At 44.5% G+C, this 16,898-nt stretch overlaps 1 protein-coding gene across 3 annotated transcripts in view; it reads right to left on the reverse strand.

The window, feature by feature from the left end:
- LOC125940100 (venom metalloproteinase antarease-like TpachMP_A) overlaps positions 1-16,898 on the reverse strand; it is a 212,640-nt gene that overhangs the window by 38,954 nt on the left and 156,788 nt on the right. For all 3 annotated transcript variants that reach the window (XM_049655773.1, XM_049655774.1, XM_049655772.1), the window contains one exon: positions 8,677-8,816. In XM_049655773.1, the coding sequence (XP_049511730.1) occupies positions 8,677-8,816 (140 nt within the window). The remainder of the gene's footprint in view (positions 1-8,676; positions 8,817-16,898) is intronic.

The raw sequence follows: 16,898 nt of genomic DNA on the forward strand, positions 1-16,898 counted from the left end.
GTATGTCAGTCAAAAAGATCACCAGCCCTTCCCCTGTGGAGAAAATGGGGGTGAGCGAAGCTTGTCGTGTGTGTACCTGACCTACTACTGTTACTTCCCTTTCCTACTACTCTTCCTTCCCTTCCGTAGTACTTGTCCTTCTCGTTCCTACTACTCCAATTCTGCACTTGGACGAAAGCTTGAAGGTTACAACAAGTAAGATGACTGGCGTGCCAAAGAGTGACTGGTGAGTTAGCCGAAATGTTGCTGAATTAATGCACTCCAACCCTGACCTGCGATGACTTTTCAGTCTTTGTAGCTGTCGACAGATTTGAAATTTTTAGGGTACTTCCTTTCGTTACATCAATGCTCCCAGTGAGGAAGTCCAGTCGTTCACGAATGGAAACACGATGACGTACTTGAAGACATCAGGTTCGGCTTTTAGATAAAGTAACAAGGAAGGCCACGTATCAGAAGTATAGGTGCAGGTACACGTTATTTGGGGATGACTAAGGCCTATAAAATGGAACCCGATCCGTGAGGTAATATCATTCAACTCATGCTTAGCACGCAGTGGTGCTTCGCGACAGCAGTATGAGCTATACAAGCCGACTGATTACGTCAGCGTAGGCTTGAAGATTTCTTTGTGGTAGGATATGTATAATATCACATGCGCAGGAGCGTCTCTTCCCATCAGGAAGTGAGGGGATACCACAAGGGAACGTCATTATGTGCCATAGACATAATGAACATTCCAAGGGTGCATTAGTCTGTGTCAGGCAAACAGCAGCCACCACAAGGGGACGTTATTCTGTGTCAGGGAGACAGGGGGCCCTCCATTGAAATGTTTCCGAAGAGGAGTGGCCGCCGCAAAAAATTGTATATCAGGGAATATATCCTTCTTCCGCCGAGTTACGAACTTCCTGCAGGGTTTAATATGGCCGTGTACTTTATAATTTGGATGAGCGTAAGGCGTGGAATTGTGGGGCAGTGCCGACATCGTTTCTGTTTATTAATTGCAGACATGCCCACTGCCCTCTCCTGCACTTCTATTCTAAGCACCCGCAAATCTCGGGTTTCCTTTACAGCTGTATTTCAAATATTCATTTTAATGTCTGCCTTAGAAGCCACTATTCGGCTTGACTTTTTGACTACATGCGCATCAAACGATTTTTCAGTTGATATATCTAGGTCGGCAGAACGTGCGTTTCCATTGAGGCTCTTCTTGGTTTCCTGTAAATGCCACCAATTCCAGTTCCCTGCGAGTGGGAGTGCGTCCACCTAGGTTAGAAAGCGGATATTGTGGATGTCGTCCAATGTCCTTTTCATAGGTATGAAGGAGATTTTTAAACCGAGAAGGGGTGAAGGAACATTCCGGTGATAGCACGCGCAGAGACGTAAATGAAACAACAGGTCGTTCGTCTACACATAATGTGAACGTTCTAGAGAATAGTTGTGGATGTATCAAGCAACAGGCCGATACTGCGTTTGGTATGAAGAGTCACTCGTGGTGTTCGATACTTATGTCATGAAACGCGACAGTGGAACAGCCATGAGAGTCAGTGAAGCCGAGTCTGTGGTGCACCACATATCTGCCCTCAGGCAATCGGTAGCAGTACTTCTGCTCCAACAAAGATTTCAACCTCGCGGTATACAAACATCTCACACCGAGCTTACACGAGCATCCTATGGTGGCGCAGCATGTGAGGGTGGCCACGCACTCCGCCTGTAACATTTCAATCTATGCGTACTGATCATTAAACATTTCAATGCCTGAGTACCGTCGTAAGCTTTAGATATATCAGCAAGCATGGACCAGAGAAAGTAATTGCAGCGTGTTACCTGTACTGTCTCATTGGCTGCCAGGCCATCCTCGCTGCCTACATTTGTTTAAAAATGATTTGAGGTGGATGACGCATTGGATGATATTCTAGCCCCGTTTAAAAACGAGTGATTACATCAAAGAAGTGAGACAGGAGTATTTGAAACCTTGTGGGTGGCTTGCAGCCTTTCGAAATGGCTGCCATACGACATGTTTCCTTTTATTTGGATTAATGTATTCAGCTCATATCTAGCTCATAATATCGTACATAGCTTGGTTTATTTATCCTGCATGACAGCTGAGAACCATTCGAGTTTTGCCAAATACACGAGCTCAAAAGTCTCTTCAGGGTCAAATATTAAACCGTAGGTAGGCTGACCTGCATATACAGCAATCAGAAACATTTATGAAAATGCGAATTTTTTTCCATTTTTTCATATATTTTTACACATCTTCATCTTTGTTTACAGAACTTATTGTACCATTTATAGTGTCCCTTCTTCGTTTTATTCTTTATTAGTACCTATTTTCATAGAGTCTAGCATACACCAACAAAAACGCTCAGAATCCGCCATGTTATAGATTTAGGAGCGGCACCTAACCGTGTTTATACGTTCTTGCTTGTCCTTGTACGCACACGTATTTAGTTTTTGTGCATTACATGTGAGATATTCTCTTTTGCTTGTGAAGAGGATTCATAGGCACCATCACCAAATTTACAGTAGTTTATTTATGTGTCTGTTTGTATCTTTGTTCATTGATAGCTAATCGTTTCTTTTCCAGCGAACTTCAGTCATAGGGTGGTGAGTGCACTAATAGGTAGAGCATCAGGATGTTTTGTGACGGAACAGGATCTGAAACCAACCGTTGGACAAACATAAAGCGATGGACATGTGACACTGGGTTTTTGCCACTTTTCAATGAACCTTTCTCACGCCAGCTTGGAAAATTGCGTATTATTTAGGGGCATTATGCAACTCTGCAATAAACAAATTTGGTCACTAGGTATGTACTACTGAATATGTGGCGCTAGTAAATAAACATTTTTCATTCCAACTTGCGCCACTGGATAGGTAGCACTTGGCGTGTGCCACTCTTCATTGGCAAAAAAGAATCCTTTGCGATTCACCAATTCTAGGCGGAGTCAAACTCGCCATGTGCAGGCCGCAGTACATGCCTTATACGACATGGCATACGCACCTTACTTTACGACTTTATGTCACTTTTAGACTTCATGTCACTCACCACCCTCACTGCTCCCCAAAACTGCGAGATTCGTACCTTGGATCCCAACACTCCGTCTACTTCAGGATTCATCCCCATCATTACCAGTTCCTCGCACTAAACCTTTACCGTAATGGTCCCCACTGATATTTAATACACTCAACCTAACTTTTTCCTGCTAAATTGTGCACTCAAACAGTACCATATTCGACTTCTATATTTGTTCTCCAATGTAAATATCTATCACCCAGCATCAAGATGATCCAGGTGCCGCGACCGTTATCCGCCCCCGTTCCTATCTCTCTCACCGAAGTGTGATCCAAGGATAAGTTGGCAAAGTCCTCCCAAGAGACACCATATAACGTTCGTTCATTCCGTAGACGTCGCCTGCAGTGCTATGTTGAAACAAGAACGGCAGCTGTAGTTTTTGTGTTGACTACCCACAATTGAAGGACGGCGTAAATTCGCTCATCTGAATCAGTCACGCTTTGGACTACCTCCACAAAGCCGCGTGCTATTCCTTTATTGAACTGCGCTACTGTTTTTGAACGATAACTGTTGATAAGATGAAGCACGAGAAAACTGCGTTTGTAATACCGCATATACGTTAACAGTTCAAGGTTATGCGTATACTATTATTGAGAATATTTTAATTACCCCGCAACCTTCGAGCGGATAACAGAAATTCTCTTGCTGGCTGTAAATTTTCTGCTTGGTTTTTTCCAGTTAGATGACGTCGTTATCTTTCTACCTACCTTTGAGAGACTGCCGGCCCGCCTATAGGCCATTCTTGTTGTGTGTTTCGGTGACCTGGCATGCAAGGTAAATCTCCAAAGCGTTTTTGCTCTCGACACCAAATCACTGTTCTCGGTCACCTCGTTAGTACCACGGTCTCCATCTTGACAAATTGCATGCCGTCGTAGAGTTTTCTGTTCTACGGTCGCTCAAAGAAGTCGGATTTCTTTCAGCCCGGCCTTCATCGGAATGAACAAAACTAGAAAAGGCATTCGTTCTAAAAGTGTTGGAAAGGGACAAGACGGGTCTAAAATAAAATGTGGCTCTAAACAAAGTGTTAGCGAACAAAATAAACTAGTAAAATAGACGGTTATTTTTCTAAACGGGGGATTAACACATAGACAGAACACAACACATGGATGGCTGCGATGAGTCACGGACGAGGAAGCGTTGCGCGCACCCTCGAAGAAGCGAAATAAGAAAAAGAAACGTCCTTGCTACGGTGACGGAAGTGGTGAAACATATGGGTAGCTGTGATGAGCCGCGATTAAGGCAGCGCTTTTTCCACTCTCGAGGAATCATCATCATTTAGGCTAAGGAGATGCCACTCTACCACAGACCCGCTATGCGGAGGGGGCATGCGGCACAACAGCGGCCCAAACAGAGCAATAAAAGACATGACATGCGGACGTGTAGGCACGAAGCAAGACCGTTTTACTTGCGTCGTGGTTACATTGCAGAGAATTTCCTTTCAACCATAACAACATTGTTCTAATGAGAAGGCAAGCACGTGATTTTCCCTTGATTTCACTTACACCCGAGGTGGTGGTATTAAACGTATAAATTAGATAGGACTCACAAACATTGTAATAGCTGTGCGATCGCAAGACTCATTCAAATATTGTCGCTTTTTAGTCTTTGAACGAGTGACCAGGAAGGTCGGCATTTGAATACGGTAAGATTGAAAAGAGTTTTTACGTGTGACCTATGGTTATTAAATCATATCCTGAAAGGTGTCTATGTCCGACCAATTTACTGTTGATTACAGTTAGTACATTAAAGCAGTTAGACCACATTGTCCGGGTCACATGTAAAGTTTCCTGTAATATGAATAGAGAAGTTGGACGTGGTGCTGAATGCTTTCTGTGTAGTTTTCACGGGAGGACACACCGGGCAACGGGAGTTGTTGCAAGACATACAGCCTGCGCCACGGCTAGGATTAAGGCTTGACTTCGTCAAAGTAGCACGTAAATTTTTATTTTTCCTATACTAGACGCAGGCGGCTCTGCACATATGCGCTTAATGCGACCACTTTGAGCAAGGACGTTGTGGTGCTTTCTAAGAATAGCTGAAACCATCGGCACCGACGCAGTGTTTGTAAGGATTAGATTTGTGCATTATGCAGCATATTAGGTGACTCTGATTTGAGTATGTCGTCCTCGTTGAGCTTTCCAGGTCGAGTCACAGCATCATCATTTATCTGCTGCGGGTATTTCTGCTTCTGAAGGTTGTCTTTCATTAGCTCGCAATTAGCACTGAAATCTTCGTTGTTCGAACACATACGCCTAAAGTGTTGCGCTTGGCTGTATGGAATGCCCGTCTTATGGTGTCTGGCATGAATACTCCAGAAATGTAAATACCGAGGGATATCCGTTCACTTCCTCAAGAGTTTCGTAGTTAATCTGCCCCCCGACAGTGAGACTTACGTCCAGAAAGCTGACGCTGTTGCGCGAGCAATGGTTAAATAATGAACAAGTGTGATGATCACGACTGAAGTCAGGTATAACTTTTAAAAGATCTGTTTCCTCATGAGGCCAAATCACACAGATATTATCAATAACACGCTTGTAGCAGAGTGGCTTTAGCGGAAGCCACTTGAAATTATTCTTCTAGTACAGCCATAAATATATTGGTGTAATTAGGAATAATTCTTCTTCCCAGTGACGTTCCACTTACTTGGACATAATGGACACATTAAACTCAAGATTGTTTGGTTCAATGATTAACTGAAGAAGTGTCCGTAGCGTATAGCAGTCGACAGGCTCATCGACTGGCGAGCTTCATATGCTGATAGCACAGCCTTTATCCCATCATCGTGAGGGATATTTGTGTCCAGAGAACAAAAATCAAGGGTAACAAGTAAGCATTCAGGAGGCAGTTCTAAGTCCATGATGTCAGAATGAAAATTGCTGGTATCTTTTACAAAAGACGAAAATGTAGATGTCATTGCGTGGTTTAGGCTGTGAACTGTAGCACGATATATTTTCAGTGACAGTGCCTGCTCAGGAAATAATGGGTCAGTATGCGTTGTTTTTCTTTTATGAATGTGCGTTGGGATATAAAATCTTCCCACTACGGGACTAGTATGAGAGAGTTGCCGATTGCTGTTTCTATCTTCTTTTCCGCCATCTCGGGTGTAAGTCAAAGTAAGGGAAACTCACATACTTGCCTTCTCATTAGAACCATGTTGTTATGGTTGAAAGGAAATTCTTTGCACTTTAACCACAACGCAAGTAAAACGGTCTTGCTACGTGCTTACACGTCCGCATGTCCTCTCTTTTTTTTGCTATGTTTGGAGCCGCTCTTGTGTCGCTTGCCCCCTTCGTACAGCAGGTCTGTGGTAGAGTCGCGTCTCCTTACCTTAAACGATGACGATCCCTTGAAACTGGGGAAAGCGCTGCCTTAGGCGCGGGTCCTCACAGCCAGCCACATGTTTTACCCCTTCCGCCGCCGCAGAAAGGACGTTTCTTTCATTTTCACTTCGAGTGTGAGGACATCGCTTCGCGTCCGTAACTCATAGCAGCAATCCGTCTGTTTTGTTCTATCGTTGTGCAAAACCTCATATTGAAAAAACAAGAAATGCGTATTTTAGTTGTTTAATATCTTTTTTTCGCTAGCACTTTGTTTGGAGCGACATGTCCGTTCCACGTGTCTTCTCCTTTTCTAGCACATTGGTAACAAACGTTTTCTTTAGTCTGATGCAATCCGATGAAGGCCGGATCAGCGGCTGAAACGTTTGTAAGAAAATTGTATTTTTGTTGTTGGTGAGCGTGTATTTCTTTTATGACTATTTCTCTGGGTTCAGTCCACACTTTTTATACGACTATATATATATATATATATATATATATATATATATATATATATATATAGAGGGTGTTTCCCTTAATTTTACCCGAACTTTAAAAAGTATGTAACTGACAAGTACCTGGACAGAACCAATGTTGTCTTGTTTGCCGTCGCTTGCTAATACTCAGACTATTTTTTAGATTCCGCCTAATCAGAATATTTGTCCTTATTATTTAATGAACTTCTCAATTATTATAGTGAGATGAAAAATGTCAATGAGAAAATTGTAGAGCAACATGATAAACTGCCGATATACCTTTCTGTTGCTGAATACGTGCTTTTAAAAATATTTTTCTCAGCGTGAAAGGTGCCCCCGAAAACACAAAGAACTGTTGTGCGACTGGCCGCTCGAGGCAGTTTACGTGTACTCGCGGGCATCCTTCACACTAAGAAAATAACTTTTATGTAGCACGTATTGAGCAACAGAAAGCTGTATTGGTAGTTTCCCATGTGTGTCTACAATTTTCTCCATTACATTTTTTCATTTCACAATAATAATTGAGAAGTTCAGTAAATAATAAGGACAAATATTCTGATTAGGCGGAATCTGAAAAATAATCTGAGTATTACCAAGCGACGGCTAACAAGATAATATTGGTTCTGTCCAGGTACTTGTCAGTTGCATACTTTTAAAATTCGGGTAAAATTAGCGGAAACACCCTGTATATATATATATATATATATATATATATATATAGTCGATTACGAAGTGTGGACTGAACCCAGAGAAATAGTCATAAAAGAAATACACGCTCTCCAACAACAAAAATACAATTTTCTTACAAACGTTTCAGCCGCTGACCCGGCCTTCATCGGAGTGCATCAGACGAAAGAAAACGTTTGTTACCAATGTGCTAGAAAAAGAGAAGACACGTGGAACGGACATGTCGCTCCAAACAAAGTGCTAGCGAAAAAAAGATATTAAACAACTAAAATACACATTTCTTTTTTTTTTCAATATGGGGTCTTGCACAACGATAGAACAAAACAGACGGATTGCTGCTATGAGTTACGGACGCGAAGCGATGTCCTCACACTCGAAGTGCAAATGAAAGAAACGTCCTTTCTGTGGTGGCGGAAGAGGTAAACCATGTGGGTGGCTGTGAGGACCCGCGCCTAAGGCAGCGCTTTCCCAAGTTTCAAGGGATCGTCATAGTTTAAGGTAAGGAGACGCCCCCGAAAACACAAAAAAATTGTTGTGCGACTGGCCGCTCGAGGCAGTTTACGTGTACTCGCGGGCATCCTTCACACTAGGAAAATAACTTTTATGTAGCACGTATTGAGCAACAGAAAGCTGTGTCGGTAGTTTCCCATGTGTCTCTACAATCGTTTCAATGACACATTTTATGTAAATATAAACATTGAGAAGTTCATTATAATTAGAACTCATTTTCAAATGCGGCGGAATGCACAAAATAATCTGAGTATCTTCAAGCGATGGCAAACAACACTACCTTGGTTCTGTCCAGGCACGTGGCATTTGCATATTTATAAAGTTTGGCTAAAGTTAAATAAAAAACCCTGTATATATATATGTGTGTGTGTTGATTGGCCTGGTACCATGCCAATACTGCATGAAATCTTATCATTTGACGTGTTGGTCGGTCCTACACTCTGATGTACGCATGCAGCGCGTACAATATCCGATAATTATAACTTCCATTAACCTCAACACGCAGCACAAGAAAGGTGTCCCATTAGGCACTGACGTGTTTCAGTATTTTCTTTTCTTCCAATGTATTTTTCACATATCAGGCATGCCAATAAATAATAAGCAGATTTCATACCTGCTAAGGTATAACACTGCATCGATACCAAAAAATACGTGGGGCTGGGTCTTCATGTAGTTTGTCAAACGAAACGGTGAGCTCGCTGCGATTAGGTCATGGTTCTTTGAGAACCTTTCGTTGAGAAATTCTGAATATTCCTGCAAGTAAACATTGAATATTTAAATAATTTCAGTCAAACACACAAATAATTCTGATACAGCACAATGAACCAAACTACTGCAGAACCGCGTATAAACCTATTTAACCACTCCCCCTCATTGCAAGTAGCGTGTAGGTGATTAGATCTAAGCTGGAAAATCGCTCTGCCTGTAAAGGAAGAGCTGGCTCGATCTTTACTAGTGCTCACATTTTTTTTTTCATTTACATGCTTTAACTTCAAACATCTGTCTTTTTAAAGCTTAACTTCGATGTTCACCTAAAGAAGATGCTAGTGCTTAATGTTTATTGTTTAATGTTCAATTTTTCAATTTAAGTAGATTTTTAAGAGTAATATTTAACAGTGTATTTTAGTGTCCATATGTGCAATAATAAGAACGTGAACTTTCATTTCTGAAAGGAGTAAGCAAAGCTTTTTCTGCTAATAAATTACCATGTTGACGTTTTCAGTTCTATTCTTGTGGGGAGATTTCTCTGCCAAACGCGCGGTGGCTTTGTGCATTTAGAAGAGTTCTATTGTTAACAACAGTGTTTATCGATCAGTACAAAATATATATATCAGAATTCAGCAATCATTTCGCCTCTGAATTCACTTATAGTGACAGTAGCATTATCCCACGGTGATGACCACCATCGTACTAGTTTGTTTGCGTTAGTTGAATGCTTCCAGATCAGGTATGAGCGAATTGTAGAAGCCAGCAGCTGTTCGGCGGTTTCTTAATGGGAAGGGAGCGGTAAAAACGTTTTATTGTAAATATAAAAATTTATAATGCAGCATTTAAAAAGTAATTATATTGATGTGATACTGCAGAAGGAATAGTGTTGATTAGACGTTATGATATTTTTTGTTGAATGATTTACATAACTTTCATTCTGTAGGACGTAGTACCGCATGTTGTCGAACTCTAACGACGTACTTCGACAGACCTTAGCCACTTTCACACTCCCGTTATCGAAGTAGGCTACGTTTATTTAATTAACACGCAGAGCTTTAAAGAACAAGTAATTCACAGTTGTTTTCGAAATGCTTATGGTAACCTTATAGTTTTGTCGTGGCGGTTCAGCATCTTACTATTTACGAGCAAGTATATTTATTCGGGTGGTGGCGTGGAGCAGAGGTAGAAGACCGGGCTTCAATCCAAAGGTCGTATAGGTTCGAATCCTCTCCAGTGCACTACATTTTCAAGCTGGAGTGGCGCCTGCACACCGGAAAAAAATTGCCGAGAGCTAGTGGGGCTAAACTAGTACAGGTTCCACCCAATTAGGAAGGCCGACTAAGCTTCAACAAAGGCACTCTCTCACCAAAACAGGAATTGGCCTCCCTGGTGCAGTATTCGGCCACTACCACCCTCATCACTGGTGCAATTAACCCACGGCCCTCAGTCCCCAGCGGCTGCGGAGCACCTGACCAAGGCGGCCGTCAGACCTGCGATGCGGCATAGGATGTTAAGAATCTCTGGATAAGGACATGCCACCACCGGAAACTGAACCTAATAACGTTCAACGCGGGAAAGCTCTCGAGTGAGGCTAGCTTAGCAGGGCTATTTGAGGAATTATCAGTGTTTGCGTGGGATATTATCGGCCATAGTGAGGTTTGAAGAACTGGTTAGGCTGAGTAACGGCCACGTCCTCTGCTACCGAGGTATTTCAGACAAGCGAGAATTTGGAGTAGCATTTCTAGTCCATAAGGACATAGCGGGCCACATTGACAAATTCTACAGCTATAATGAGAGGGTAGCAGTCGTAGTACTAAAGCTGAATGTGAGGTTCAAAGTAGAGGTAGTACAAGGCTACGCCCCAACCTCCAGTCACGATGATGAAGAAATACAACAATTTTAGAGAGATGTTGAATTAGCGATGAAAAAAGTTGAAACTCATTATACTGTAGTCATGGGCGACTTGACGGCAAAAGTGGGGAAAAAGCAGGCTGGTGAGCTAGCAATTGGCAACTACGGCATCGATTCTGGGAACACTAGAGGAGAGATGTTGGTAGAATTCTCGGAAAGAAATAGGCTCCGAAAAATGAATACCTTCTTCGGAAAGCGTAGCAACAGGAATTGGACCTGGAAAAGCCCTAATGGAGAAACAAGAAATGAAATAGATTTCATGCTCTCTGCCTATCCCAGCATTGTGCAGGATATAGAAGTGTTAGGTAGGATAAAGTACTGTGACCATATATTATTGAGGCATAGTATTTCCCTCAGTTTGAAGACAGAAAGAGTAAAATTAGTCAAGACAAAACAGGCTAACCTAGACGCAGTAAGGGTAAAAGGAGATCAATTCAGGCTGGTGCTCGCAAACAAATATGCAGCTTTATTATAGAAATATGAATATAACATAGAAGTAATGAATGAAACCGCAACTAGGCTGATCTCAGAAGCAGCAATTGAAGTAGGAGGTAAGGCACCAAGGCAACCAGTAGGTAAGCTCTCCCAAGTAAGAAAGGACCTAATAAAGAAAGGACAAAGCATGAAAGTGTCAAACTCAAGAGAACAGATAGAATTCGCTGAACTGTGAAAAACTGATTAACAAAAAGAAAGTAAGGGACGTTCGAAATTATAACGTGCGAAAAATTGAGGAAGCCGTGAAATACGTACGCAGCATGGAATCAGTGAGAGCGCAGCAGGAAACCATGCGCAGCATCAGACCATGCCAGCAAAAGTGCAGCCCTCTATACTCAAGCGCAAGGCGCGGCCGACGAAAGCCACGTAGCGTTGACGCGCGAGCGCGCCTGGCAAGGGGACAACACGCTAGCGAAAGCCTAGCACTCTATAGTCCGGCGCGAGGCGTGGCTGCGTCTCGCGCGTGGCGAGGGGAACCGGGGAGAGGGTGGTAACCTCGCCGAGCGATGAGGTCACGTCGTCGCCTAGCAACGCCTCGCACCAGCTGTGTCAGGCATTGCCAGCAACGCGCGGTGACGTCATCGCCAGGCGAAGTATTCTGCTGACGCTCCACGGCGGAACCAAAAGCTTAAACAGCCCCGCTGTTAAAAGCATTTGATTCAGTAGAGACACCAGCAGTCATAGAGGCTTTGAGAAATCAAGGAGTACAGGAGAAATACGTGAATACGTTGCGAAATATCTACAAAGATTACATAGCTACATTGGTTCTCCACAAGAAACGTATAAAATTACCTATAAAGAAAGATGTCCGACGAGGAGACAATCTCTCCAATGCTATTCACAGCATGCTTAGAAGAAGTATGCAAGCTCTTAGAGTGGGAAGGCTAAGGAGTGAGGATCAACGGCGATTATCTCAGCAACCTTCGACTTCCAAATGACATTGTCCTATTGAGCAACAATGGGGACTAATTACAACAAATGATTGAGGACCTTAACCAAGAAAACGTAAAAGTGATGTTGAAGATGAATATGCTGAATATAAAAATAAAGTTCAAAAGATTGGCAAGGGAAGAAGAATTCAGGATCGCCATTCAGCCTCTAGAGTCTGTAAAGCAGTACGTTTATGTAGCTCAATAACACACAGGAGACCCTGATCATGAGAGAAAAATTTACAGAAGAATAAAATTGGGTTGGAGTGCATACGGCAGGCATTGCCAAATCCTGAGTGGGAGCTTACCACTGTCGTTGAGAAGAAAAGTCTACAATCATTGCATTCTACCGGTGCTAACATATGGGGCAGAAACTTGGAGGTTAACAAAGAAGCACGAGAACAAGTCAAGGACCACGCAAAGGGTGATGAAACGAAAAGCGTTAGGCCTAACATTAAGAGACAGGAAGAGAGCGGTGTGCATCAGAGAGCAAACGGCGATAGCTCATATTCTAAGTAAGAGAAAAAAAGGAAGCTGCGCAGGCCATGTAAACCGTAGGATGGATAACCGGTAGACAATTAGAGTTACAGAATGGGTACCAAGAGAATGGAAGCGCAGTCGAAGACAGCAGAAAACTAGGTGGGCTGATGAAGGTAGGAAATATGAAGGCCCAATTTGGAATCAGCTATCGAAAGACAGTGGTAATTGTAGTTCGCAGAAAGAGGCCTTCGTCCAGCAGTGGACATAAATATAGGCTGATGATGATAATATTTCATTCAATATTTTGATGCATCATGTTTATCTTGGTTTCTTTGTCCAAAACAGTCACAACTATTTGTTTCCGTTGTCCTGCAGTACACCGTCAATGTCTCTACCTGCCCATATTCGACAGCTGCGTGGCATTTCAGATGGCCTTCAACTTTGATGTCTCCTACAAACTTCTTAAAATTATTTTTGTGTGACATAATATTTGACCCAGATCCGAGGAGGTAATTGTGGTGCGAAAGGCTTCATGTTTTTAAGTTTTAACGACTCCTTATGAAGGTCTCGCGTGGAACCCTTAATTACACTCTGAGGCCGAAACTGCCACCTAAACTGATGCCATGTGCGAAGTGACGCCGGTGCACCTACAAGATTACAGAGATGTTATTTTGTTTTTACATTTACAGTACTACTATACTAGAGACTTGGCGCCTCAGGATACTGTGACCTACTATGTAAAACAACGTAGCAGCTTCGCAGAGGAGTCGCTGTTAACATTGACGTTGTCATTGCTTTCAATAATGGTTTTCACAAACCTCCTATTTCTGGACTCTTCGTCTATTGTAGATTTAAGACATTGTTGAAGTTGAAGTTGACTTATTTACCACACATCATTGATACGTACGCCTGCTTTGTGCCGCAACGATCATGATAACGAAGATTAGCACGCGCGCACACCCTCATCTTCTCAAGAACAATTTCTGAGCAAAGCCACATCATGTAGGTAATCCTTGTCTTCCATAGTACTGCTTGTTCTTCCCTCCAAAATACATGCACAGACGCCACCGCTCTCAGAGTCTGTGGGCAGTGCAAAGCATTCCACTAATTGTGCAGCACTTTTTTTGCCAACCTTGTAGCGACAAGAATTCTTTTGTAAAACTCACTGGAAATTTAGCAGCGCGTTTTGAGGTGACTGTTGAGGGTACTTCAAATATGTAGAGACACTACTTCAAACACCTGGCATTGGTATGATTCTGTTTTAGTGCCTCTAATTATGAGCGTCAATGGTAAGTTTATCCGATGATTTTGCTACTCCACCAGCGAGACCATGCGCTATCAAGCAATCGTTAGCACTTTTGAGGCCAAGTGTACATTGCTTATTGGCCTGTGTGTAAATCACAATCAGTGCAGTTGTGGATAAATCTCATTTTTCTTCACTCTGTGACAATGTAAATTCTACGGATGACGAAGTATCCTGACGACAATATCGCCCTTGTGCGTCTTTGGTAACGACAATGGTAGTCGTTAGCGAAATAGAATGGTTGAACGAAGGAACGAAAGGAAAGGACGGTCGGACAAGAAAAAAAGGATGAATCGGTTGAACATGAAATTGAAAGGTGTCTTCACAGAAGTTATTGCATGTTTGCAGCGTGAACTCACTGTCAGCTGCAGCGCAAAACGCAGGAAAATATTGCTTCTTGCTCAGCTCAGTTAACCCTGGATATTCAAAGCGAAATCTCGTTTTTTCTTCGTCGAAAACCTGCTGTTGTCTACGGTTGTGGTCCCACTCCCGGCGTTTTGCGAGCCTAACGGCTCGCTCTTCTACAGTCTCTCACGTCGGCGTCGCGAGTTTGGCATCCCCGACCCTTTCCATTGAAGCAGCTCGCCACGCGATATCCGCAGGGTGGTCAGACGCCGCTTGCCGACGACGGCTTAAACTCTCATGCTCCCGCGCAGCGCTCCGAGAAGACGGCCCGGCATCGCTCTCATCCATGCCAAGCTCGCACTGACTCTTTTTGTAGCGATAGCTACATTACGCCAGGTTTTCACCTCTTCGCCGTCGCCTCACTGCGACGTCACACCACGGCACTCAATTCTCCAGCAACTCGGCTCGTCGCGGTCGCCGCGCGGCCACCGCTCCTACAGGCGCGCGTCCGCCGTTGCCTGGCTACCGCCACAGCTGGCGCGCTCTCCGCGCCCTCTGTGTGACGTCACACCATGGGGTTCGATTCTCCAGGCAACTCGCCTCGTCGCGGTCGCCGCGCGGCCACCGCACCTGCCGTTGGGCACTACGCAATGGGGAAGTAGTTTGGACCTGGATCTTCAGCCGAACTTTGATGAGTATAACTACGCCATTGACGATGTCGCCACAAAAGCCCATTACTTTACGGATCATAGAAGCGTATTCATTGGTGAGAAAAATACAGTTTTACCTATTGGTTGACCACAACGTCTGTCCTTTCTTAGTCTAGTGGGAAACCACTAAGTGTAATAACATGTCTAACTACACGTGAAGCCTAAGCGCAGGCGGGGGTCTGTAGCTATCGCTAATCCACTAGGTTTAACCAAAGCTAACCCACAGCCAATCTTTTGTAGGCGAGCGCGGCGCTCCTCTTAGCCAGGCGCGCAGCTAATCACGTGGTCAGGCGGCGACCCAGAGGCGGAGAGCGCATGCGTTAAACCGGCAGCGGCGGTGGCGGAGCTCGAGGCGGCGAACCACTTATAGGCTCATTCCAATAGCCGTTTTGGGTCGCGACGATGCCACCGCCGGCGTCCGCCGCGTAACCGCTATCACCGGAAACGCGGAAAAAGTACCCGATCCCCGCCGGGATCGCACCCGCACCCGCTGTGTGGGAGCCGGATACTCTTCACTGGGCCACGCAAGCGCTTGGTATCGGGCCGCGGAAAATACCCATATATATGGCAAGCACGCGGGGGGAGCCGACTCAAGCCTCCGATAATATGGTGGCGCCATCTAGGTAAGATGCCTGCAAACGCAGCGCCCACAGGCGGAGACGACGATATGCGATTCAGACGAGGCACGCAAGCAACGCTCTCCCGAGCTGCCGAGCCTCCACCAGTAGGGTGGCGCCATCTAGTTAAGGTGCCTGCAAAGGCGGCGCACCCGACATGTAAGTTGCAGTTCTAAGGCTTCATCGGGCTCAGCAGACTGCTGTGCAGAGAGCATTTCAAGCCGCAGCTCGCCGTCGACGCCTGGCAGACAGTTCAGATCATTCTCGTCAAAACGAGGCGAACAGACTGCCGCGAAGACCCTGTTGTGCGTGGTACCCAAATTAGAGCTACTCTTGAGCCGCTCCACCAGCTTACGCTGTGACTGTGCTGCGTGTGCCGCGCAGGCCTGTGACTTTTTTTATATTCGAGCGCGGCGCTCCTCTTAGCCAGGCGAGCGGCGAGCCATGGGATGCATTACCAAGGCTACAGTGCTGCTGCGCTCAAATGAAGGTCAAATTACTGGCGACGGTGAAACTCGGTTCAACGTCCTAGGCGACCGTGTTTCAGGTTTGCTTGGAGCACGGTACCCTACTGCCGAGTCGCTTCGACGAACGCGCGAAGGCGTTCTGCTTCACGCTGGCGTGCGCCTGGCCAGATCAAAGCGAGATTCGGCGTCGATATTGTAGCCTTTCTGCACCGCTTAGCGCAACAGTTTTCGTAATTGATGCCATCGCAAGCGAAGTGTTGGGCGGCGTGTAAGCATTGATGATGCATGTTGAAGCTGCACCCAGTGGGCGACGAGGCGTCACAAGCTAATCGGACGCGAAAGAGAAACCATGTGCGAAAACTGCGTCGCTACCTCAAGCAGACCTACACCGCCTACACCCGGGTGCACCGCGTTGGAGCCTCTGCTGCGCTGAGACGACCACAGTGCTCACTGCCGCCACTGGTTAGTGTGATGATGCAGTACTTCGCTTCGCTGCTTCTAGATGGCGGCTCCATCGCTGTCAAACGAGAGCATATTTCAAGCGTTTTCGCCGACGTCACACCTATTACAGGTAGTTCATGGTGGACCCCGGCATAAAACATTTTCGTATTACAACGCCGTTCTAATCCCTTAACTATTGTCGCAGTAACATATGCCAAATATATATGCGTCCATTGTTCAATTTTTTACGAAGCCATATATATTTTACATGTGTTTCAAAGAATCAATACTGGATAGTTAATACTGATATACCTACAATCACTTACTGGACATTCAGAAGGTTCCGTAAAGCTTATCAGGGCAATAACTACAACACGAATTACAAGGACAAGATATACACACAAATGTAAAAGTAACGGTAATAAAGTA

The sequence above is a fragment of the Dermacentor silvarum genome, chromosome 9 (assembly GCF_013339745.2).
Source record: "Dermacentor silvarum isolate Dsil-2018 chromosome 9, BIME_Dsil_1.4, whole genome shotgun sequence".
NCBI classification, from domain to species: domain Eukaryota; kingdom Metazoa; phylum Arthropoda; class Arachnida; order Ixodida; family Ixodidae; genus Dermacentor; species Dermacentor silvarum.